General features: G+C 40.6%; 1 protein-coding gene across 1 annotated transcript in view; it reads right to left on the bottom strand.

Moving 5' to 3' along the window:
* Positions 1-25,423, bottom strand: part of Parm1 (prostate androgen-regulated mucin-like protein 1) — a 112,090-nt gene extending 86,667 nt beyond the window's left edge. The window contains exon 1 of the mRNA XM_042678277.1: positions 25,148-25,423. Within this exon, the coding sequence (XP_042534211.1) occupies positions 25,148-25,190 (43 nt within the window). The 5' untranslated portion in view covers positions 25,191-25,423. The remainder of the gene's footprint in view (positions 1-25,147) is intronic.
* Between the last annotated feature and the right edge of the window lie 317 nt (positions 25,424-25,740).

Here is a 25,740-nt window from a genome sequence, read left to right as displayed (position 1 = left end):
AAAACTTTAATAATAAACTCTTCATAATAAACTGCAATGGAAAACACACAAGGCAAAGAAGCCAAAATACTCCCGAGTGTCTCTGGGGCCCAACACATCTCTAGCTATTCTCACCCTCCATTTCCTTCATTTCCTCAGCCATAACTCAAAAGGTCAATCTCTGCCTTTATGGGTGATCTGAGGGCAAAATGAATGCATGCAAGACCAATCTGTATAATGGAGCCATGGCGTAAATAAGCCTAAACCAGTACTGGAACATCCTGACAAGCCTTATGAATTTTCAGTGAAAGGTTAAATCATTTATGGTCAAATCACATAATAAATATTAGATGTGGGAGCCTAAGTGCTGGATAAAAACCTATGGATCTTCTCCCAGGAAAGAACAGTGCATGTAAGTACTTTCACAGCATGATTGATGATTGATACAATATCTGGTGTTTCTTTGATTTCTTCATGTTCCTTTATGTGTCACTTAAGTTTTGCTAGACCACAGGCTAAAAATCTAATTTTATTTAAATAACAAACAACAGATACAAATGATCATCATTTAATTCTTTTATTTAGCAAATGACAATGAAGTCCTCAAGCTTATTAGTAACATCACAAAGGGCATCTGTGCACATGCATGTGCTCATGCACTGGGTAATGGGACTTGAACTAGGGCTTCATACACTTGCTAAGTTTTTCTTTCTTTCTTTCTTTTTGTCAAGGTGATGTACAGAAGGGTTATTGTTACATATGTAAGGTAGTAAGTACATTTCTTTTCAAACATTGTTACTCCCTCCCTTGTTTTTCTCCCACATTCCCTTCACCCCCACCCCCCCAGCAATCCCTACCTCCTAAGTTGTAAAGTTTATTTCCAACATGTCTTGTGAGTATCACTGTTGCATTGGTTCACCCCGTGTCCTTTGTCTCACCATTTTGTTGTTCCCGTTCCCTTCCCTAATTAATACACAAGGTATCAAAATCAAATACAGTGACAACAAGGGATAAACTATAGGGGGAAAAAAGAAAAACCACAGGAAAAAAAAGAAATAGCTTCACATAACACACTAAAAATAACAACAAAGAAAAAACCTCTTGCTTCCATATCTTAGAGTTCATTTTGTTGCTAAGCTTTTCTCTCAAGAATGACACTTCACCACTTCAGCTAAAAGTCTACTTCTGGCTTGTTGCTGGTTAGAAATAAGAGTCTCTTAGATTTGTCTGCTTGGCTAGCTTTGAACCATGATCCTCAGATATTAACCTCTTGAGTAGTTTTATAGGTGTGAGCCAGTGGCACCCAGCTTGTTACAACTGTCAAACAGAGTTTTAAATAAGATTTTCCAAAATCTGTGAGCTACATTTTATAGAATAAGCTCAGTTACTGAAACATTTCAGTTACTAGAACATTTCACTTAAAATCCTTGTTAAATCAAAACAAATGTTTGCATGTCTTCCCATTTTCCATAGTATAAAGTTAATTTGTACCTCACATGGTACTGGAAAACAAGAAAGCAGTGTTCTTTTTTAAAACAAAATCGCCTAATGCTTGTAGAAGGAAACTTTAGCCACCATACCTCATGCCTGAATTCTCAGAAGCATTTTGATCTGTTCATCTGTTTTCCTGAATTTACACAGCTCTTAGCTAATGCCTGTGTTCTGCCAAATTCCTCATCACAAAGAAAAACCAAGTGTTACTTAGGTGTGATATTTTTTTAATGAATTTTTATAGAAATAAAATCAAGGAAATTCATAAACAGTATAATCTACACATTTAGGAGTCTAGGTGTGGAGGTTTCACATTAACATTGCAGATGGGATTTCAGATCTGCATCTTCCTCTGTCATCAGAAGCAGCAGAAATTGCTCTCTTGCAGGTGCAGGTTTGGAGAATGTCTTCCTCATGGGATACTAGAATCAGCTCAGCATCACAAGTGAGAAGAAAATGAGCAGGTAGAAGCACTGTGTGTATAGGTCTGTACTTGTACGTGTGTGTGTGTGTGTGTGTGTGTGTGTGTGTGTGTGTGTGTGTAACTTTAAGACAGCAGCAGCATGTTTTTGCTGAGGATTATAGGTCAAACATAGGTCAAACGAAGTTATGGCTCAGTAAAGAACAGAGGTACACATTCAAGCTGCCACTGCTGGTAAAGTTTGACCAGATAGACATAACTTAATAAAGAACATAAATGGTAACATTCTTACTAGCAGAGTGAAATATCAAATAGCACATGCCAATGAAACTTGTCTCTCTTTAGTTCAAGTTTTCTGAGCCTTCCCAGAATCTGACAACCCAACCATGACTGAGTCAAGAGCTCAGATCTTTTCCTAGTACTCCTATCCTTTTGTATATAATCTCAGAAAGCTCTTGGTTCTTCTTGGGTAGTAGTTCCTGCTTGAATAGTGAATGTTCCCTTCCCATTAATTTCTAATTGCTGATGTTGCAACTTGGAACTCCACAAGAGATATTCCCCTGATACTCCTAATTTTGTCTCAAATACTACATCAAGTTTTAAGCTGCAACACATGCCGAATTGGAGAGGTGACCAGGCCAGCCACAGCGGAGCTGGTAGCCTCCAAATCAGTTAGCCTGACTTGCCAAGAGTAATAGTGGCTTTCTCAGGCATGACACATTGTCCTGTCCTGTCCTACCAGGTGCTGTGGGGAGCTACAGCTGGTTTTCAGCTCCCTCAGTCAAGTAACTCTGGAGAGGCCAGGATGGTTTCAGATGTCAGAGAAGTTGGGATGGCTTTTCAACTTTGAATGTTTCTGGTGACTTCTTTCATTCTGGAAGAATTACCTAAAGTAGAATCTTCTTTGGAAATGTTTTGGTCTTCAAAACATGTGTCCCAAACCAGATATATGAGCTGGCTGACCTGCTAGCCCTTAGGTAACCTCAGATTTCCTCATTAACTTCTTTCATCTTGTTTTAGGGAAAAAAACCAACCTCAAAGCTTCTGAAACTCTTTCCTCCTAATCCTCTGGGCATCAACTTTGGGACCCAGGTGGTCTTGCAGCATGGCTTTGGCAACACAATTACTTTCACTGAGATTTAAAAGTATAATGAGACTGCTCTCTTTTCTTTGTCACTTTTTATCTCAGCATGAACCAAGTTCTCATCCATGAATTTTGTTTATAGTACCAGAGCTTTATTATTTTCGTATCCCTTAAAGAATAACTTAAATTAAAAAAAAGAATAACTTAAATCAATAAAGGCTTCAACAGTGGATTCCTCCCTTCTCTGCAAATGGTTCTCTTACCTCTACAAGCAAACCAAGTAATTATATTTCCTATGAGTGAAATGATATTTTTTCCAGAGAAAAGAACTTAATATTGATTTAAGAAAGATAGCTCTGATTCTAAAAGAATACCAAGTAGGCAGGGTCAGATCTAAACTCATGTTCATGCTCTTACCTAATAAACACTTTAGGTACTAATCAGAACACATGAATACTGATGATTGTGGCTCTTAAATTTTAAAATATTCTACTTGTTTATGGAGAGGGAAAGTAAGTTTCAGGAACTGAAGAAAATGTATGAATCCATTGAATAATAAGTTTAATTTTCCTTAAAAAGATAGTTACTATAGGAAGGGGTTACATGGTTCAAAAGAAATGTACTCACTACCTGGCTTATGTAATTGTAATCCATTTGTGCATCATCTTTACAATAATAATAAAATACATAAAGAATCTAAACAAAAGATGAACAACAAAAAAGATACTGTAATGATATTTAGTCTCTTACTTGTAAAGTTCTTCTAATTAATTTGAGTAAAGAGATAAGTAGGAAAAGGAGGAAAATATACATTCCATACACAAATACATATACATTTCACATTGGCAAACAGAAATCCACTGTCCTAAAATATCACTATTTATGTATTTTTCAATACAAGATGCTTGTGACCTCTATGTCCCCCACATCTAACAATGTATTACATAGTTGTAAAGAAAAGATATGTTTTAGAAAGCAGATCCTGTCACCACACAAACAAGAGAAATGTATCATTTCGACTTTGTACTAACCTACACTAAATAAGATCAGAGGACTATCTGTATTGCTTGCAACTTTTTGCTCTGTTGTAAACATAAATGTAGTATTAAAAGTGGCAGAGCAGAAATGAAGCAGTGCTTGAGACTTGTCAAAGGCATCCAGAATAGTATATGAACAAGCAGGGGTCCTGTTCAAATTGGAAGGTTCTTCAGATATTTGGTCTCTCATACTTTAGGCTAGAAGCTGGGTAAAACCAGGGCTGCTATTTGCTTAGCACATCATTGTGTGTAGGGCGATGAGGAAAGATGTTAAAAAAAAAAAACATTGCTAATTTTAGACTATTGGTTTCCAATAAGTTTGATATTTTGGAAGGCATTATCTCCTCCCTTTTCCTATGTTGCGGGGTGGTACTGATATTTAATGGCCAGGGGTTAGATAGGCTATATCCATGCGTTCAAGAAATGTTTTCTCCAAGTGCCTACAGGGCTCAGATGGACTAGCACCTGATTTCATCAGTCTCAACTGTCAGAAGCAATAAAATGAAGAGGTAAAGAAAGAAATTTTAAAAAAATTGAGGATGTTTTTCAAGGTAACAACAGCTATCTCGAGTAAAAACTATCTGTAAAGGAATTGCTTCTATCATTGGAGGTCTTTGAAGCCATGGTTTCAATATAAAAATCACTGCTAAAGGTTGAATTGTGCCCCTCTAAAAAATATATGTTGAAGCCCTAACCCCTAGCACTCATGGCGTGACGTTGCTTATGAATACAGTTAACGGATGTGACCAAGTTGTGTTCACACTGATTGAAGATGATTGGCTCCCTCCATCTTGGAAGGGAATGTGGATTCTGCTAGCACTGGAGGAGAAAAAACCATGAGGAGAGGGAGATCGAGATTGAAATCTTACTGCTTCAAGGAAGGAGTGTGTGGGCTACCAGAAAGCTGGAAGAAACAAGGAAGGGTTCTTCCCCAGAGCTTCAGAAGAAACATGGCTTGCTGTAGGCTTCACTTCAGTCTTTCTACTCCCAGAACTGTGACAGAATAAACATCTGTTGTTTTAAGCCATCCTAGTTTGTGGTAATTTACTATGGCAGCTTTAGGAAACTCAGACAATAGCTAATCTATATTTATCTCCAACTTGGCAGGTTGGCATGGTTCAAGAGGACATAGCAGCTTACAGCAATTTACAGAGAGTAATGTTTAGGAGCAAGGCACTGATTTGTGGCTATCTCTGCTGCTGGGTAGCAGAAACGTCAGAAGAATAAGTTCTCTTCCTACCCAGGTTGGCATTCTTCTACATTCCTTCAACCTTGGTTAATAACACCAGGATACAATTTTAGAGCTCAAGTTAAAAAAGAAGAGTACTTTCTGGTGATACGCAAGCCCAGAGAAGGAAAGAAAATGTCGTGATTTCTCACTGTTTCTATTGCAAAAGTAGATCATACAGAAAAGGAGAACAGGGCCACCCACTGGCAAAGACCTCAATCTGACACCCTCCTTCATTTCTATGGAATGTTTCCATCATTAACCCACCTTTATGGGAAACAGACCCAAACTGGCTCTGTTTTGACAACACACATCAAATTGTGGATTGTAGTACCTACTCCCTCACCCCACCCCCATCCTCAATACATTTTCAAAGAACACATGTGGGTTTTTTTCCTTCCTCTAAAAACCTCTGCTATGCTTGGTGCTGGGTAGCTATATTGGTGGAGCTGCTATAGGACAATCATATTGCTATTACTTGTCCACAGTGTAATTTCATTTCACAAGAACATGCAGGTCAGAGTGGTTACCTAGGAATAGCAAACTTGCCTGAGAGTTGGTTGTAATTCCTTCCCAAATTTCATTGATTGATGGACAGCCACAAGAAGCAAGCCACCTGGATCTTCACAGCCTCCCACCTCTCCCTTCTCTTCTTCCTCTAGGGCTTCCTGGTATCTTTCATATTCATGGTGTCACTGTATCACTGAGCCAAGGGGTTTCACAAGTCCCAGGCCATTTTCCTCTACCAAGTTTTTATTTGTAGGCCACACCCTCAACACTACATGCTCATTGGCATGTTAGGCATAGCAACAGGCAATAACATTCAGCCATTCTAAGTTAATGTGCGCTTCTCTCACAGACTGTGAAGTCTTTAAATCTTAACTCCAAAGAGAGAAGAGCAAGGTGAAGGGTGCTGTGGAGCCTTTGAAGTCAGGGGACTTAAGTTTACATGACAATTTCAATCCAGGTTCAGGCATTAATCAGCTGCAAGACCTTGGGTTCCATGTCCCCCAGCCTCAGTTTCTTTGGTTCAGTTTGATAAGCACTGAGTACATATGTGTGTGTGTGTGATACATGTATGTCATTCCTCATATTCATATATATACACATATATGTATGTATATGGAGAATGACACTCTAGAATGATGAAATGTCCTGAACCAAGGCAGAGAGGCCCCAAGGTACATGGTAGGTGTTCCTTGCTTGGGAAATCACGAATGACCTATTTGCTTCTTTGGCCTCTCATGCCATGATTACTAGTATCACCTGTCTTTTGTTTTGCCTCTAATTCAGGTCTAACTCATTTGCTAAACAGGAATTTGGACTTGTTTCTATAAACAACAAAGACTCTTAAAAACTTTAATAGTGGAATAATTAAATGATATACAAAGTGGAAGAGTACAATGAACCTTAGGCTTTCTTCACTCATGTTTGACAATTGTTTACTCACCATCATTTTTTCATATGATAGTCTCACCTATTGTTCCCAGTGCAATATTACTTTGAAGCAAATTATGAAGAATTACAGCTTTTCTTCTATAAATATGAATAGTTTGTCTTTATAATAAATGGGGTTGTTGAAAATGTATATTCATTAGCTATTCTATATTCATTATCATAGTTAAAAATGAATAATACCTTAATATTATTATATAGAGAGCCAATGCTTGAACCCATGATTGCCTAGTAAGTGTCATCATTTATTTTTCATTGTTGCTTGATTCAAGATCCAAATACAGTCTACAATCACAATTGGTTGCTATGTTCCTTAAGTTTCTTTTCATTCTATACATTTCTCCCTCTTCTACCTACCTTTTTTTCTCAAACTCTTTTATTATTTTTTATTTTAATATGTTTTTATTGTAAAAATACTGTACAGAGGGGTTACAGTTATATGAGCAAGGTAATGAGTACATTTCCTATCAAGCATTGTTGCCTCCTCCTTTGTATTTCCCCTACCATCCCTTCCCTCCCACCTCCACAACTACACTCTTCCCCCACCCTCCCACCCCTCCAGCCTAAATTGTAAAGTTTGTTTTTCAACATAGTGTCTTGTACATCTCATTGTTACAATGGGTCAACTTGTATCCCTATTTAAGCATTTTGTTTTTTCCCTTCCCTTCCCCAAATAAGAGAGTGTATATACAAGATACAGGGCACCAGAATCCAATACAGTGAAAACAGGGGTTATGCTGTGGCGGAGGAACATAAAAAAATCATACGGTACATTATAAATATGTTAGAAACAATAGCAAGAAAGAAAAAAAATACCACTTGTGTCCCTATCTTGGTGTTTATTTTGTTTAACATCATCTTATCTGGTCATATGTACATAGCTTTTGACCTTTTCTGCTTGTCCCAGACATATACCAGTTATTGCAAATAAGGGAAACCATGGGACCTATATTTCTTTGGGCCTGGCTTACTTCACTTTAATATAATTTTTTTCCAAGTTTTTTTCATTTCCTAACAAATAGGGTGAAGCCATTTTTTTCTGATCCAGGCATAGAACTCCATATGCCACATTTTCTTGATCCATTTATCTACTGAGGGGCATCTGGGTTGGTTCCATATCTTAGCTATGGTAAATAATGCTGCAATAAACATAGTTGTGCTGGTAGCTTTAGTATGGTCTTGTTTGTGATCATTCGGGTAAATGCCCAAAAGTGGGATTGCTGGGTCATAAGGGATATCTATGTGGGGTCTTTTGAGGAACCTCCATACTACTTTCCAAAGTGGTTGAACAAGTTTACACTCCCACCAACAATGCAGTAGGGTTCCCTTCTGTCCACATCCCCTCCAGCATCTGTTATTATTAGAGTTCTTGATTATAGCCATTCTAACTGGGGTGAGGTGGTATCTCAATGTTGTTTTGATTTGCATTTCTTTTATGGCTAGGGAGGTTGAGCATTTCTTCATATGTCTATTGGCCATCCTTCTTTCCTCTTCAGAGAAGTTTCTCTTTAAGTCTTTAGCCCACTTATTTATTGAGCAGTTGTTTCTTTGAGGATTTGTTGTTGAGGGATTTAATTTTTTGAGTTCCAAGTATATTTTAAATATAAGACCTTTATCGGTTGTATGACTAGTGAAGATCTTCTTCCAATCCGTAGGCTTTTTATTGATCTTGCTGCCATGCAGAAGCTCTGCAATTTCATGCAATCCCATTTGTCCAACCTTTCTTTGATTTGTTGTGTTTCTGGGTCTCTATTGAGAAAATTTTGGTCTTTGCCAAGGAGACCTAGGGTTTCTCCTATTCCGTCCTGTAATGTTTTCAGGGTGTCTGCTTTGACTTCATGGTCTTTGATCCATTTGGAGTTGATTCTGGTGCAGGGTAATATATAAGGATCTAGCTTTAGTTTTCTACAAGTGATTAACCAATTTTGCCAGCACCATTTACTGAAGAGGCTGTCTTTCTTCCATTCTATTTTTTAATTCCCTTATCGAAGATTAGGTGGCTATAGGTCTGTAGGTTCATTTCTGGATTTTCAGTTCTATTCCATTGGTTCTCAGGTCTGTTCTTGTGCCAGTACTATGCTGTTTTGATTACTATGGTTTTGTTCTGGAGTTTGAAATTTGGTATTGATATTCCTCCAGCAGTGTTCTTTCTGTTAAGGATTGTTTTTGCTATTCAGGGTCTTTTATTGTTCCATATGAATTTTTGATTGCTTCTTCTTTTTCATTGAAGAATGAGGTTGGAATATTGATGGGTATGGCATTGAATTTGTAGATAGACTTGGGAAGTATTGCCATTTTCATGATGTTGATCCTTCCAATCCAGGAGCATGGGAGGTTTTGCTACTTTCTAAGTTCTGTTTTTATTTCCTTTTTCAGGTTTTTAAAGTTTTCATCGTAGAGGCCCTTCACTTCTTTTGTTAGATTAATTCCTAGGTATTTTATTTTTATTTTTTGTGAGGCTATTGCAAAAGGAGTTGCTGTCCTGATTTCAGCCACGCTTTTCTCATTGTTGGCATACAGAAAAGCCACAGATTTTTGAGGGTTAGTTTTATACCCTGCTACCTTGCCAAAGTTTGAATCAGCTCAAGTAATTTAGGAGTGGAGTCCGTGGGATTCTTTAAGATCATGTCATCTGCAAAGAGGGAGAGTTTTACTTCATCTTTCCCTATTTGGATCCCCTTTATGTTTGCATTTTGTCTTATTGCTATAGCCAGGCATTCTAATACTAAATTGAAGAAAAGTGGAGAGAGTGGACATCCTTTTCTTATTCCTGAGCCAACTCTTTTATTCTTTGTGATATTATTATAGGAACAACCAGGTTGTTTATCCTATAGTCTTCCATAGTATCTGATTTTTTTCTCAAGTCTACAGTGTGTTCATCATTGTCTTTAGTCATCTTTGTTTCCTGAAATTTCACTGCTGGATTTAGAGGATTAATTGAACTTTGGTGCCTTTTAATTTGAAAGACCACTTCAGTGAGGATGATATATTCTTTCTTTCTTTTTTTTTTTTTTTTGTCGGTCGTGGGGCTTGAACTCTGGGCCTCGGCGCTGTTCCTCAGTTCTTCAGCTCAAGGCGAGCGCTCTACCACTTGAGCTACAGCACCACTTCCGGTTTTCTGGTGGTTTATTGGAGATAGGAGTCTCACGGTCTTTCTTGCCCGGGCTGGCTTTGAACCGCGATCCTCAGATCTCAGCCTCCTGAGTAGCTAGGATTACAGGAGTGAGCCACCAGCGCCCGGCTTTGATATATTCTTTCATTGGGAGATATAGTATCTGGCTGTGTTATACTTCAAAAAATTGGTAGTAACTGAGTATCAATGATAAGATCCACGAACTTATTTAGTCCTATGATAAAGTAATTCACTATTCCCATGACACATTCCTCACATACTAGTGTAATCCTTCATAGAAATCAACCATCCTGTCTTCTAATATTTGGTCACTCAACAGTATAATTCACAAAATAAGGCAAGGTAAGATCAATAGATAATATTTGATTCTTTCTAGTTCTCTATTAGTTTTCAAAATAATGTGTTGATTTATTGGTATCCTCCAATAAAGTTCAATAATGTTTGTATCATTTCATTGTTTTGGTCTTGGTCTCATTTTGAAGTTTCAATAGATTACAATTATACTCATCAATGCTCAAATTGCACCATTGATGGCCAGCAAGAGCCTCATTAATTAATCCTGAGTCCTTTAACAGAACTTTGGTAGTCCTTGAATGTCTTTGCTCTCTGATCAAACAGTATATTCCAGACATCTTATGCATTTCTTAATCCATATCTGTCTGGGTTTAGCCACTTCTCCAAGGAACTTTCATTCTTTTTAGTGTAAGTGGATTTTAGAACCCCAAATCTGAGCACCCAGAACAGACTTGAGTAGATTTAGGTCTTTTTCTCCTCCTTTGGAGGGAAGGAGACAATTTGCATGGGCCTACCAGGGTCCCAAAGATTGTCAAGTGTCTGTGTGAAGAAAGACAGCAGCCTCTCAGGAGTTACTGCCATCATCAAAGCTGTAGTTATGGGGCTGGAGAATAGAAACAAAGTTGGGAACACACAAGGGTTTGGCAATTGTGTTAGTAGTTCAGGCAGTAGGTCAACAAGTAGGTAAAGAGAGATATAGGTTCAAAATCCAGCTCTGTTACATCCTAATTATATGATCTATGGCTACAATAAAATAAAAATAATGAGAGATATAGGTTCAAAATCCAGCTCTGTTACATCCTAATTATATGATCTATGGCTACAATAAAATAAAAATAATGACCTGAATTACAAAGTGAGAGTATTATTGCATGCCTCTTAGGGCTGTTGGGAAGATTAGCTAAGATGGTAGATGAAACATATTCAACCTAATGTGTGATAAAATAAATGGAGTAAGGCTAACCATGTACAAAGCTAACAGTGCAAGCTCCAGCAAGTAAGTCTAGTTTTTAATCTATTATAAAGGGATGGCCTGGATCAGGTCTATATGCTCCAGCTGTCTCCCCAGCCTCACCTGCTTTGGGCCCTAGTGATACCCTAGAGAACTGATAATGGATTCAGCATTTCCTTAAACCACATTTTATTGATTATTTTATTGAAAGAATGAAATAACATTTAATGTTGCCAAGGGAAAAACATAAACCATATATTCTTCTGAGGTCTATTTATTTCATTTGATATCTAGTTGTCAAATTTCACCTCAAGAAACTTAGAAAACCTGTTAAGAAATTGTTCTCATTATGACATATTCTTAAGAGAATTTTTAAGGAGAGGAGGGAAAGAGTGGGGCAGGGGGAAGACCCTAACAATGTGTTTTAAATACTAATAGTTAGCTCAGAACCCCTTGAAATACTATCCTGGATGGTTGTCCTGATCAATGATTTATGCAGCACTCTGGTTTTAGAAAGTGTAATGTTACTTTAAGTCAATTCCTTCCCAGAACCTACCCTGCCCATTACATCAGCAATGTCCTGTAACCTTTCTGACATTATTCGCTTCTCTAAAATCTTATTCTTGAGGGCTCATCAGCATGAGTTTTGTGTCAAGACTGTGAGGCTAGAAATGGCCATCTAGCAGTTACTTTAGCCACATTTATCTGTTGCTAAAGAGAGATTTAAAATATTCATAATATCTTATTCAGATATTCAGGCAGGGGTGGGGGATGGGGAAAGGCTGAGACAGGAAAGAAAAGTAAAATTGACCCAAAAATTATTTGTCAAAGAGAATCTTTTTTTTTTCCCCTACAGGAACACATTGCACATGATGTAGCTTGCCTTTTCGGTATACTGGAAAATGTAAAATTACAATATGTTGGCTTAATATAGTGTAAATCTATTTATATGCCAGTACATGACCATCTAAATTATTTTAAGCAATTGCTTACATCACCTAGTACGAATTTTGCATATCAGCTGGTATAAATGACCAGCTCCATTCTCTGTGACATAGAACTTGATGTGTGTTCCTTTTCCTTCCAAAAGGAAAAAGCCCTGCTTTTCCCCTGGGAGGTACGGTACTGCCTGTGTAACAAGCAGAAGGATGGTACTACACTAACAACACTAGACATCATACCTGGGGTCTTTGGCACAAGGCCAAAGCCACTTATACTACTTACAGTCATGGCAGCTGGACTTCAAGATGGCTGGACAAGAGGCTATGCTCTTCTGGAATGGACAAAACACCCTCATGAAACAAGGAGGCAATGTATTTTTTTCAAAAAATGAAATGTCACCTCTCCCCTTCTTTGGCATATTTTTCAGTTGCTCCTCAAGTTGATATAATCAAGATAAGTATGTTGCTATTTTTTAAGACTCATGTTCTTTCTGGCAGCCACTAAATTACTAATCATTCCTATTTTGAGAAACTGGATAGTAGCAGGAGAGTATTTGGTGCATAATTAAGCTGGGGTGGAAGGATGGGCCATTCTGGTAACTTTGACACCAGCAATGTCAAGAGCTGTCAGTCTGTAGGATAGATGACAAATCCCTACACCCCCTACCCCAGAATACAGGTTTAATTGTAGTCAGGTCTACCTAAGACTTAGACTAATACACAACTTATATTTCAGAATCACCCAGGAGGGCAGAGAGCAGGGAAACTCCCTGTGAGTTCTTGAATATATTAGTTAGACTTTCAACACTGCAGAGTGGTGCTCTGAATTTACATAACTTTTTCAACCTTTATTGGGTAATAGCCAATTGGCATCCTTCAGGCTCAAATCAGTTTTCATCAGTAGGCTATTTTTAATTATTAAAAAATTCTCAGAAATGTTCAAATAGTAGAGGTATTTTTATCCTCCCTATCTGAAATAAAAGTGACATTTCCTTAATTGGCTAGAAAGTTAAAGAAGTTTCAGCTCTTTTTTAAAATGATGTCCATCACATAAAAGAGCTTAAGGTTTACTTTAAAAAATTATCTTTAAGTCGTTGTACAAAAGAGTTGCCATTTAACAAAACTGCTTATGAATACAAGGCATCTTGATCCATTTCACCCTTCCAATGTTCTCATCCATCCCTCCTCTACCCACCCCTTCTCTCCGTTTTCTGAATTTTGTAGGATATGTATTGAATTCTTGACTGCACTCCCCCACTCTTCTACTCTTTATATATCTTCCTTCCCCTTTCCCCTTAACCCCACCCATCCTGCCCCTTTCAAATACCCATTTTCTGGCAAGATTTACATTTTAAAAAGAGTTTGGTGTGCATAGCTTAAAAAGAAAGGTGAGTTTTAAAACTTAAGTTTCTTTTTTTGTAATCTTCAGTGAAGACTAACGTCCTGACTACTGTTTTAAAAAGAGCTAATTAGAAACACTAGACATAAACATCTGATAGTAAGCAGGATTGCCACTGTTTTATTTGGGGTGACCCAAGGAAAAATTTGAATTAAGTCTTTGTTTTGCTAGCCTTCAAAAAGATCTATTTTAATCATCCAATGCAACAAATAGATGTTGAGTTCTCACTTTGTACCACACACTATTCCAGCACTGAGGGTGGCTATAATGAATAAAAAAAATGAAAGCTCTTCTATTTGGTGCTGTGACTTAGTAAGGAGAGGTGGATAGACAGAGGCAGACAGACAGACATATAGACAGATATTAAAGAAAGAGCAGCAAGAGACTTATAAGAGGCACTGGGACTGTAGGGATGGAAGGTAGAACAGACTGAGATTTTAAGATGTTGGATAAGGTAGTTCTTGTTGAGAAGGTGACATTTGATCAAAGGTGCTATAGTTTGGATATGCAATGTCCTCTGTTGGCTACTGTGTTGAAGACTTGGTCCTCAGCTAGGTGCTGGTGGCTCACACCTGTAATCCGAGCTACTCAGGAGACTGAGAACAGAGGATCACAGTTTGAAGCCAGCCCAAGCAGGAAGGTGCATGAGACATTGCTACTAAACTACCCAAAAAACTGGAAGTAGAGCTATGGCTCAAGTGTTAAAGCACTAGCCTTGAGCAAAAGAAGCTCAGGAACAGTTCCCAAGCCCTGAAATCAAGCCCCAGGACCAGAAAAAAAAGTTGATCCTCTGCTGGTTGCTTTTGGAAGGTAGTAAGAAATTTTAAGAGGTGGGGCCTTGTGGGAACTTTTAAGCCATTGGAATAATGTTCTTGGAGGAGAGGATTATGGATTTTTCTCTCTCTCTTTCTCTCTCTCTCTCTCTCTTTCTGTGTGTGTGCGTGTGTCTGTCTGTCTCTCTTTCTCTCTCTCTCCCTTCCCCTTCTCTCTCCCTCTCCTGCACTCAACCATGAAGTCAACAAGCATCCAGGCATCCTCTACCATGTATACCTGGCATCATGGACTACTGCCATAGGTCAAAGCTTTTTACTCTGAGTGCCCTGGAAAACCATGACAGGGCTTACAAAGAGCAGTGATATCGCAAATTTCCAGTGGACCAAGTGTTGTTTTGTTTAAAGCAGACCTTGGGAAGTAAAGGATAAGAGCTGGCAGCTTTGCAGTGCTCCAGGAAAAGAGAATATGGCTGAGCCCAGGGTCAGAGCAGCGATGGGGGTGGCAGGTAGAAAACGGATTGTCTTGAAAGACTGACTGAGGGGTGTAGAGAGAAAAAGACCTGAGGATGACACCTGGTGTTGCATGTGAGCAGGTAAGAAAGCTGAGGTTGCTATCCTTTGAGACAAAGAAAGCCTCAGGTGCAGCCTGTAGGAGGAAGACATTTAAGAGCTGAGGTTTGAACCTGTGTTTGAGATGACTATTATTTAAATACTGATTTTCTTTTGGCTAAGTTAAAATAAATCATACTGGAAGAATGTAAATTTTGTGAGGCTGCAGTTTTATCTCTTTTGTATATTAGCTCTAGAAACTTGTGTAGTATTTAGTGTGTGTAGATTCTCAAAGATTGATTGCATGACTATTTATTAAGTAACCACTTTATGTCTCTGTTTCATATACTGGCACCACAACAGCCGATAAAACTGCTAAGACTTCTGCTCTCATGCATCTTGTAGTCTAGTAGAAGGAGGTAGACAAGGAAATAAGTAAAATAAAATAATGCTTTGTGATGATCTGTATGTTCAGTATACTTTAGTTAGAGGCTTACCCCATGTCACTTTTAAGTGAAAAGAGAAGGAAACAAGATTGCTGAGTTGGCATTCTATGCCATCCTCTTAAAATAAACCCTGTTCTTCCATATTAAGTTGCTTCTCATATATTATAACAGGACTCTTATCCTACTTAAAATATTATGTCTGTACTTCACTTCATATAAGCATTTAAAGCAGAGTCTACACATAATGCTACTCTAAAATACAGTCTATGAAGGATCTGGACATGGAAAAACCCTAGGCCACTCATCGCTCTTTAACCGATTCAATTCATGCCCCTGAATTGGTCTTGATGTGTATATCAGGACATAGTCTCAGCTTTCACAATGCCAAGGGTACCCTAACTAGCTGTTTTGAGAGCTGCCATATTATTTCACTAGAAGGTTTAATCTGCATCCTTTAGCAGTAGGGTATGCAAAAGGGCCTTATCATCATATATGTTTAAGGAGTTATTCTTTACACTCTCAAAAAAATCCTGGATGAATTTTTCATTTCAAGCAGGAGCATCAAAGGCAGGTTGGACCTTTGCATTCTCAAATAATTCTGTCTTCTCCCTTTCATTCTGGCAACTGATAATATCCTCGCTTTTCCATCACTTTATACTCCAGCCACTCTTATGTAGTGAATGTAGAAATTCTAAATGAGCAATTGTCCATTTCTCACTTTTTCCAAATGTAAGTTAATATGACAATTCAATTCTATCAGTAGCTCCTAGGATGTAAATGATGGATCATCTATTCTCAAAAGCTGAAAATAATCCTTTCTCCTGCCAAAATACATTGGATCAGTTCTCCTTTAAAAGGACCGGCATTTCAGAACTCCTCTTGAATGCCATCCTCATCAACATTATAATTTTTAACACGAAACATGCATGATCTTGTTAGTTGATTTTTTTGGGGGGGTCCGGTCGTGGGGCCTGAACTCTGGGCCTGGGTGCTGTCCCTCAGCTCTTCAGCTCAAGGCTAGCGCTCCACCACTTGAGCCACAGCGCCACTTCTGGCTTTTTTCTTTTTTGCTTATGTGGTGCTGAGGAATCGAACCCAGGGCCTCAGGCATGCAAGGCAAGCACTCTAGCACTGAGCCACCTTCCCAGCCCCTGATCTTGTTAGTTGAATGTGATAACAGCACAGGTCTTGAAGCTGCCTCTCAAGCAGTAGCAAGAATTCCCATGACTGAGGGAATATGTGATATCCACCAAGAACTTGCAGAATTTCAGCACCAACAAAGAGGTATTTTGTCCTTCTGATTGTTTTAAGATTGACTGAGAAAGAAGTTGTAGAGAGATCCTCTTACATTGTAATCTTGAGATGTACTAAATCTCCTCATATTGTGACAATTGCATAAACAATAGAATGGCTAGGATCATTCATTTTTCCTTCAACACATATGAACAGTGAATCATGCTTTTTGATAGCACACAAAGACAGCATCGTTTTATTCTGGCAGTAATTGTCACTATTCTTGAAGAATCCAAATTACAGTACAAAGAGTCATATGATGTTAAAGTGTTTAAGAATCAAATAAATGGCCAGGTGCCCATAGCCCATGCCTATAATCCTTGCTACTCAGGAAGCTAAGATTTAAATCTCTTAGTTCAAAGAAAGCCAGCCTAGGCAGGAAAGTCCTTGAGACTTTCTAAAAAAGCTAGAAATGGGCCTGTGGCTCCAGTGGTAGAATGCTAGCCTTCAGCAGAAAAAGGGGGGAAAAAGAAAAAAGAAGAGAAAGGAAAATAAGCAGGAAAGAAAAACTCAGCACCTACACCCTGAGTCATTGTTGTCATTGTCATCATCATCATCATCATCATCATCATCATCACTATCATCATCATCATATAAATGTTCTTTCCATCTATCTGTGGATTCATAATATAGTTGACATGTTTTAGTCTTCCTAAAATTTATAAATTAAAATACTAACCCTAATACAATAACGTTAGAAGATGAGCCGTAAGGAAGTGATCAGATTATGATGATCGGCCTCTCATGAATGAAAGTACAATGGCTTTATAAAAGAATCCTCCAAGAGCTTCCCTGCCTCCTCTACCACATCGTGGTATAATGAGAAGATACCTATGAATCAGTGCGTAGGCCTCAGTAGATACAGATCTGGCCAACACCTTGATCTTGAACTTCGCAGCCTCTGAAATCACTGAGAAATCACTATTTGTTTATAAACTAATTTGTAGATTTTAGGCTGCTTATAGCAGAATGAATGGACTAAGACAGATGTCAAAAGCTTTTCCAGTGATACTGAAAATATTCCTCCCCTTCCCTTTCCTCCTCTTCCCTCCCCTTCCCTCCCCTTCCCTCCCCTCCCCTTCTCTTCCCTCCCATCTTCCCTCCCTCCCTCCATCCCTCCCTTCCTTCTTTCCTTCCTTCCTTCCTTCCTTCCATCTTTCCTTTCCTTTTGCCAGTTGTGGGGCTTGAGCTCAGGGTCTGGAGGCTGTCCCTGAGCCCTTATGCTTCTTACTAACTCTGTATAATACAAAGAGAAAAAGAATGAGGTCTAATCTGTAGGAAGTCTGAATGGGTAGTTCTAAATTCCACTATTCATCTTTTATATCAAATAGGCATGTTTTCTAACTATCACACCTAGTAGTTTCATATAATCTTTGCCCTGTAACAGTTGGCTAGTCTGAGTTTTCAGCTTAACTATGAAGGTTAAAAATTTCTACCATGGTTCAGTTGCTTAAAATATTCTTCTTAACCTCTTCCTTAAAATTCTGTCTAATGTGCTGCTTCAGGCTCTATACAGTCCCAGCTTTTAAGTGATACCAATAAATCTATCCAGCAGGAATTACATAAAACTTATATAATTAATACTTTTAAGATGTCTTAAGATCTTGGCACAAAAAGAAGTACTGAAATCCAAAGCTATTCTATAACTTTCTTTTTAAATCAGCTGCCAGCTAGATTCCAGACTGCTTCTAATTCCAGCTTCTAGGCAAAACCGATTGCTATGAATAGATGTATACTTTCAAAAGGGGGTGGGAGGAAGGATCAAAGAGATTTGTCAATGCAGGTCAGAGAAACCACAGAAATCTCCCATGTTTGGGGTGAGATCTCACAATTTTAGCTATGTACTACAATGCATAGTTAATGGATACGCAATCAGAATAAAAACATTTCATTAGAGTGAAAATTACTCCAGAATCCTTACTCACATAGTTGCTAACCAAGAACGCTGCTCCATGTTTCCTGGGGAATGGGTTGTTTTTAATGAAATGGGAGAAGGCAACTAAAACCCCAAGGGGCAGAGTTCAGTGACACTCATCCTGTAGCAAGCCCATTGCACACATGAGCTGTCATTGAAAGGCCCATGGGGAACTGCCAGGAAAAAAAATATTGGACACCTAGTGGAATTTGAATTTAATATCATGTAAAACATATTTAGAATCACCATTTATTTGAAATGCAAACTTCACTGTAAAGTCTGTATTTTTATCTGCTAAATGTGGTAACACTAGCCAAAGGACAATCAAGATAGTGTATTATCAGTAGATAATACAACACTGCATCACAGAAAAACATAGAGGGAGAGAATTCTGTATTTCATTTAATGTATTTCTGTAATTCACTTAATGTATTTCTGCAAATGGCTTCTATCACTTATAAATGGCAAAGGCTTCAAGGTTACAAGCAATGTTAACAGAAATGACACACACATCAGAAACATGATTTTACATCTATCTATTGAAATCTGCATACATCTATTGAAATAATTTAAGATGTAACTAGAAAAAGAAATATATGCTGCAGATACAAATGAGTCTTCTTTAGTATTCACTGTGATAACCTATTAGTGCTGCATTTCCAAGTAAACAGCACTCACTGGGCAAAGTAGACCCTTATTATCTGTTTACTTCTTAGAACTATCATTGTTTTCTACAGAAGCTTTCCTAAGCACCGGATTTATGTGAAGTCTTACGAGCAATACAAATATTTGATTGCCAAACTAACTTATTCAATCCCAGTGACAGGTTTTTACGAAGGGAAGCACATTGCTATAGCTGCTCTACAGGATTCCTTTCCTTGACCACAGATTCCATTTAGGTGATAAGAAAGCCAATTTGTTTAAAAACAAACACTTTTAAAGCATCACTGTATGGGGGAGAATGCTGAAAGGGGTGACATTGATCAAGACGCACTGTATTCCCAAAATGACATGTTGAATTGAAACCCCACTGTACAACAATTTAAGGAAAATAAAAAATAAAATACAAAATAACAAGAACAATAAGTCATCACTGTCCACTCTTAGCAGTGGGTGCTGTATAACTCGAAGGAAAATGACTACTTCAGAAAATGAGCTTAAGCAATATGACACTTAGTATTTTCTACTTAAAAATGCAATTAGACCAGGCCCAAATGTAAAAGTTAAATTAGAGATATTACAATTATGGATGTCTCTGGGTTCTGGAGAATGATATTCTAAATGACCTGTCTTTTCCTAAATTGTTGGATCTGAATTACCCCAAATTTTGTGGCTCTGGGGAATCTAACCTTTAAGATTTAGCTGACTGGAGCTTTTTAAACACACTAGCTTGCAAAAGTCCCTGTGGAAGAAATAAAGTCCTGGTGAGACTTTACTTTTATTTGTTGCTGAGCATTTTCTTGGACTTTTGTGTTAAATCTAACTGGTGCCTTATTAACCTTCTCAGATTAGGCATTTAGTAGACTCAGCTGAATAGTTTCTTAATTTGCACATTGGGCTTGCTGGCACTGAAATATGAGTTTAAGCTTTTTGATTTACATAACTCAGCTGCAAGAATATCAATGTTACTTTGGGGGGAAGGAGTTATTTTGTGCTGAATACAGTAAACTTTGTTAATATAGATTATAAAAGTAATTTTTTTGTGTGAGTGTGATAGTAGAGATTGGGCCCAGGGCTTCTACTTGTTAGGTAAGTATTCTAGCACTGACTTGAGCCATACTTCCAGCCTTTTATAATACATACATACATACATACATACATATATATATATATATATATATATATATATATATCTTTATGGGATTTGATTTTGCTAACTTTTCCTAGGCTGTCTCTACCTCTGAAGCAGCTGGGATTATGAGCATGCACCACTATGCCCAGCTACTTACTAAACATCTTCTATGTCCTTGGAACTGTATGTAAGTATGTTTAATCATTTAACACTTTCAACCACCTTGTGAAGTTTCCCTGCCTATAATTTTATAGATATGGCAACACAGAGTGGTGAAGGTAGTTGGTCTAATGTACCCAATTCCTAAGCAGTGACACTTAGCTTTTTATTTTTATTTTTTGCCAGTCCTGGGACTTGAACTCAGGGCCTGAGTGTTGTCCCTGAACCTCTTCATACTCAAGACTAGCACTCTACCCACTTGAGCCACAGCACCACTTCCAGCTTTTTCTAAGTAGTTCATTGGTGATTAGAGTCTCACAGACTTTCCTGCTAGGGCTGGCTTTGAACAGAGATCCTCAGATCTCAGCCTCTCCTGTAGCTAGGATTACAGGCATGAGCCACCGGTGCCCAGGTAACACTTAGCTTTTGTACAATCTATCTAAAGCATCTTTGAAAGCCTACCTGTAAATGTCTCACATAATAATGAACAGGGTAGGGCTTTTACCTTTGAGGTTATGCTTCTTATGAACTTTTTATGAACTCCAGACTTCATGGTGACAATCATTTATCAGGCTAATGTTAAGCATATAACCATGGGAAACCCTGTACCAGGTTTTCCCCATTTGTTTGTGTTGCTTTATTTGTGAAAAGTCTATATATTAGCACCTATCAGGGAGGATCTGTAGGATATGAATGTAGGGGGCTGTCTTCCTTCAAGGATAAGAACATTCTAGATGTTAGTTTCTTGGAGAAGTATCTGAAAGATCCAGAATACACATAGGGTCTCTTGCAGGGTATGGACTGGGAGTCTAGTTCTTCTTGCCTTGCTTGCAGAGAGACACAGAGCAGGTCTGTGGCCGGTGCTTCTGTAGTCTATCATACCCCTCTTATGTATTTAAATAAGGATTTTTAGAAGTTCCAGTATACTCCAAAGATGGGGAGGGGGGTTGAAAGCAGGGAATACAGAAGGCACAGGAGAGGGCTGAAGATGGAAGGGACTCGCCAGTCTCCCTGTCTGTTTGATTCTAACACCAAAGCCTTGGAGGTTTAGTTTTGGATTTTATTTCAGGGCGGTACTCTTGCACGCTGGGTACTGGCATCAGGAACACTTCAAAGTTTATTCAACACTGGTGCTAGTTTACTCCTATAATGTTTCTTGAAAGAACTGAAGACAGTCCTGGGATTTTTCTTCCTCTTATAATAAAATAGAAACAGGGCTAGGAATGTGACTTAGTAATCACCTAGCATTCATGAAGCCCTGGGTTTGATTCCTCTGTACCACATAAACAAACAAACAAAAAGCCAAAGTGGTGCTGTGGTTCAACTGGTAGGGTGCTAGCCTTGAGCAAAAGAAGCTCAGGGACAGAGTCCAGGCCCTAAGCTCAAGCTCCAGGACTGACAACACAACAACAACAAAAAAAAAAAAAAGAGAGAGAGAGAGAGAGGGAAAAGAAAAAGAAAAGAAAGAAGAAAAAGAAAGAGAAAAGAAAAGAAAAAATACAAACAGACCAAAGTAGAGATCAACCTGCCTGGATTGTTGACAATGCATACATATTTTCTTTTTTTATTGTGAAAATAATCAAAACAACATTGAGATTCTACCTCACCCCAGTTAGAATGGCTATAATCAAGAACTCTAATAACAACAGATGCTGGAGGGGATGTGGACAGAAGGGAACCTTACCGCATTGTTGGTGGGAGTATAAACTTGTTCAACCACTTTGGAAAGTAGATGGAGGTTTCTCAAAAGACTCCACATAAAGCTCCCCTATGACCCACTTTTGGGCATTTACCCAAATGATCACAAACAAGACCATACTAAAGCTACCAGCACAGCATGTTTATTGCAGCATTATTCACCATAGCTAAGATATGGAACCAACCCAGATGCCCCTCAGTAGATGAATGGATCAAGAAAATGTGGTATATATACACCATGGAATTCTATGTCTGGATCAGAAAGAATGGCATTGCCCCATTTGTTAGGAAATGGAAAGACTTGCAAAAAATTATAGTAAGTGAAGTAAGCCAGGCCCAAAGAAACATAGGTGCCATGGTTTCCCTTATTAGCAATAACTAGTATATGCATACATATTTTCAACGGTCTATTTTACATATTAGAAGAGATACTGAGATCATGTACTGAGATGATTGATTAAGCTCTGCCCAGCACAGCTTTTAGCTCAAGAAGCGATCATCTTAGAGGCATTCCTTTTTTTTTTGAAGCTTCTAAAGTTAGAGGGAAAGAAAGGAGCAATCCTAAAAGTAATCCTGAGCCAGGCACCAGTGGCTCTTGCTTGTAATCCTAGCTACTCAGGAGGCTGAGATCTGAGCATCAAGGCTCAAAGCCAGCCCAAGCAAGAAAGTCCACGAGACTCTTACCCCCACTTAACTATCAAAAAGCTGGCAGTGGAGCTGTGGGTCAAGTGGCAGGGTTCTGGCCTTGAGCAGAAAAGCTCAGGGAAGCACCTAGGCTGAGTTCAAGCCCTGTGATGGGTGCACAGACAGAGACACACAGACACACTCAGAAACATAATTGTGAAATCAACTAAAGCTTTGACGAGATCTTCACAATGTACAATAGATAAAATCGCATCCCACCACCTAAAAGAACCATAATCCCCTTGCTCCTTAACCAACCCCCCTGCTTCTTCTAGAAAAATGACATTTGAAAATGCTGAAACAAGGACACAGGATGACCCATTGCAACAATGATACTCACAAGACACTATGTTGGAAATGAACCTTATAACTTTGGGGCAGGGAGGAGTGGGGGAGGTAGGGGAGGGAAGGGATAGTGGGAGAAAAACAAAGGACAGGGTAAATAAGCTCGACAAGAAATGTACTCATTACCTTACTAACCTAACTGTAACCTCTCAGCACAGCATCTTTACAAGAAAATTAAAAGAAAAAGAAGACTGACATTAGAGATCCTGATTAAACACCTTACTTTGCAGCTTAGGGAGTCTCATGAGATAGTTATGCCAATTTTCATATTATTTTTTCCTGAAAATGTATTGCTAGCAGCTCTAACAACAAACTGAGATCTAAAGAGATTCTTTCAGAGGTACGAACTTCAGAAGGAAGGGGTGAGCTTCCCTTTCCCCTTGGGGCTATAAAGCTCTGTTTGAGATCCATACACAAGGTCAGGGCAAGAGGCACTTGGCCCAGGATTGGGTCTGAAGCCTCAGAACTGACAGGCTGTCATCTCAAAGAAGTATGGGTAGTGCTGGGGCTGCCTGTCCGGTCCCCGATCCACCAGTCACCTCGCTTTGGCCATGGCAAAGAAAAGAAACACGAGACAAGCTATGAATTCAAATCAGCACACAAGATCCAATCATCCGCTGCTCACGGGTGGGTTCCTGCAGCGCAGGACGCGAGTGTGAGCAGAGGGTAAAGAGGCGCTGTCACTTGATAAACATCTGCCCCAAGCCCTGCCCCAGGCTGCGCCACCGAAGCTGCCCAACTTGAGGGGTTTGGGTGTGTGTGTGGGGGGAGAGAACCATCTGCAGACAAGTCTCCAGATACCAGGGCAGACACGGCAAGTAGAGCAAGAGAGAGAGAAGAAGAAGAAAAAATACAACGCTATAGGCTCAAGTCGGGAAACTTTTCCTTAAAACGGCGGCGTTGACCTTTGTGGGCGTCCCGGAAGCCGCTCGTTTATTGGTAAGGAGTTGTAATGACTCGGGGACCCCGATCCGAGAAAGCCGAGGAACTCGGGGAGAGGGAAACAAACGCAGGCGAATCGTACACGGTGTGGTGTGGCGTGTGGCTCAGGATCGTTCTAACAAGCCAGTGCCCTCGGGTTACTTTGATTTCTTCTTCTTCTTCTTCTTTTTCTATTCGTGTCTTTCGGGTCCCTGGTCGGGCTGCACTTTCTGGAAAAACTGGGTACCCAACACCACACTCAGCATCGTTTAAGTCCCCCAGCCCTTTCCAGGCTAAGCTCAGAGTCCTCTGGCCCCTGGCTTCCTGGTACCCTTTGTCAGATCGTGGGTAACCCTGAACCCGGGGTGGCAGCGCGCGCGCCCGCCCGCGCGGGGGGGCTCGGATCGGGGGGAGCGCAGGCAGGGGGAGGGGCACTCTGACCAAGTTGCTACTTTCTCCGGTGCTGAGCTTTAGTTATTTGCTTTTATTTATTTATTTACTTAATAGACTCGGGACCACAAGGTAGATCTGCCAGCCCTCAAGAGCGATCGCAAACTTGGCCCCAGCCTCGCCACTCACTGCGCTGTCCCGGGGATTGTGCCGCATCATCTCCCCGGACACTCCCCAAACATGAACTAGAAATGGACTTCTGGGGGCCCGGAGACCGACGAGTCTCCCGGAATGCCAGCCGGCCCCACCGAGCGCGCAGCCACGGCTCTCGATCGCAACCCAGATGCCCCTTCCTCGGCCCCCTTATCCCGGCACGGCCATCCCTGCCTCGGGTCCAATCACTGCAACGGAGTCTAGCGCAGGACTCCCGGGCAGGTGCGCTCCCAGAGCCGGGCGCAGGACGGGAAGCCCGGGCGCAGTCGGTGCCGCCGCCCAGACCTGGCTCTCCCTCGGGCTCTCAGCTACCCAGCCACCTGTTCCACGAGCACGGAGTTTGTGCCGGCTCCGGCTGCAGCAAGAAGTAATCGGGTCACCCCTTCCCCCGCGCGGTACTCGGGACCTTCAAGGGCGCGCACAGCGTCACCCCAAATCAAAGTGCGCACACCGCGGCGCGCGCCCCGGAGACCAGGGCTGGCTAAATGCCCCGTGTCCCCGCTTCCGATGGGGTCCCCAGTGGGGTCCCCGGGGCTACACGCCGCGCCCAAGTACCTGCCGCGAAGATGCAGAGGGCGAGGAGCGTCTGGCAGACCATGATACCCTGGTGCTCGGGGCCGAGGCCGGCGCGGACGGCGAGGAGTTCGCTGGCGCTGAGCGTGCGCTCCGGAATCGGGCAGCGGCTGCTGGCTGCGGCGGGGGCGGAAGGCGCGGACGCTGGGAGCTGGGAGCGCTCGGCCCGGGCAGCGCGGGTGGCGGCCGGCGTGGCGAGGCGCGGGCGGCGCGGCTCCGTCAGCTGCGCGGTCTCCGGCGCCCAGCGCACTTCTGCTCCATCCCCGCCGCGCGAGCCCCGGGCCGCCTCCGCCACCGCCAAACCACTCCCACCTGGGCCCCGCGGTGACACGGCCACCCCCGGCTTCCCTCTCCCAGCGCTCAGCGCCGCGGAGCCCCGGCCCAGGGCGGCCTCTGCTGGACGCTTCGGACGGGAGCCCCAGCTTCAAGCGCGTTCAGCAAATGCTGGGCAGGGCGCGCTTCCAGGTGCGCCAGGAACAGAGGATGTGTGGTGCATGGACAGATTTCTGTCCTTAGGTCTCCCTCTCTCCCTCCCCTCTTCTCCTTCCCTTTCTCTTCCACCTCTCCCTCTCCTT

This window comes from Dipodomys spectabilis, unplaced genomic scaffold, assembly GCF_019054845.1.
Source record: "Dipodomys spectabilis isolate Male_0828 unplaced genomic scaffold, ASM1905484v1 ptg000043l, whole genome shotgun sequence".
Classification (NCBI taxonomy): Eukaryota; Metazoa; Chordata; class Mammalia; order Rodentia; family Heteromyidae; genus Dipodomys; species Dipodomys spectabilis.
This window is presented reverse-complemented; position numbering and strand designations above follow the sequence as displayed.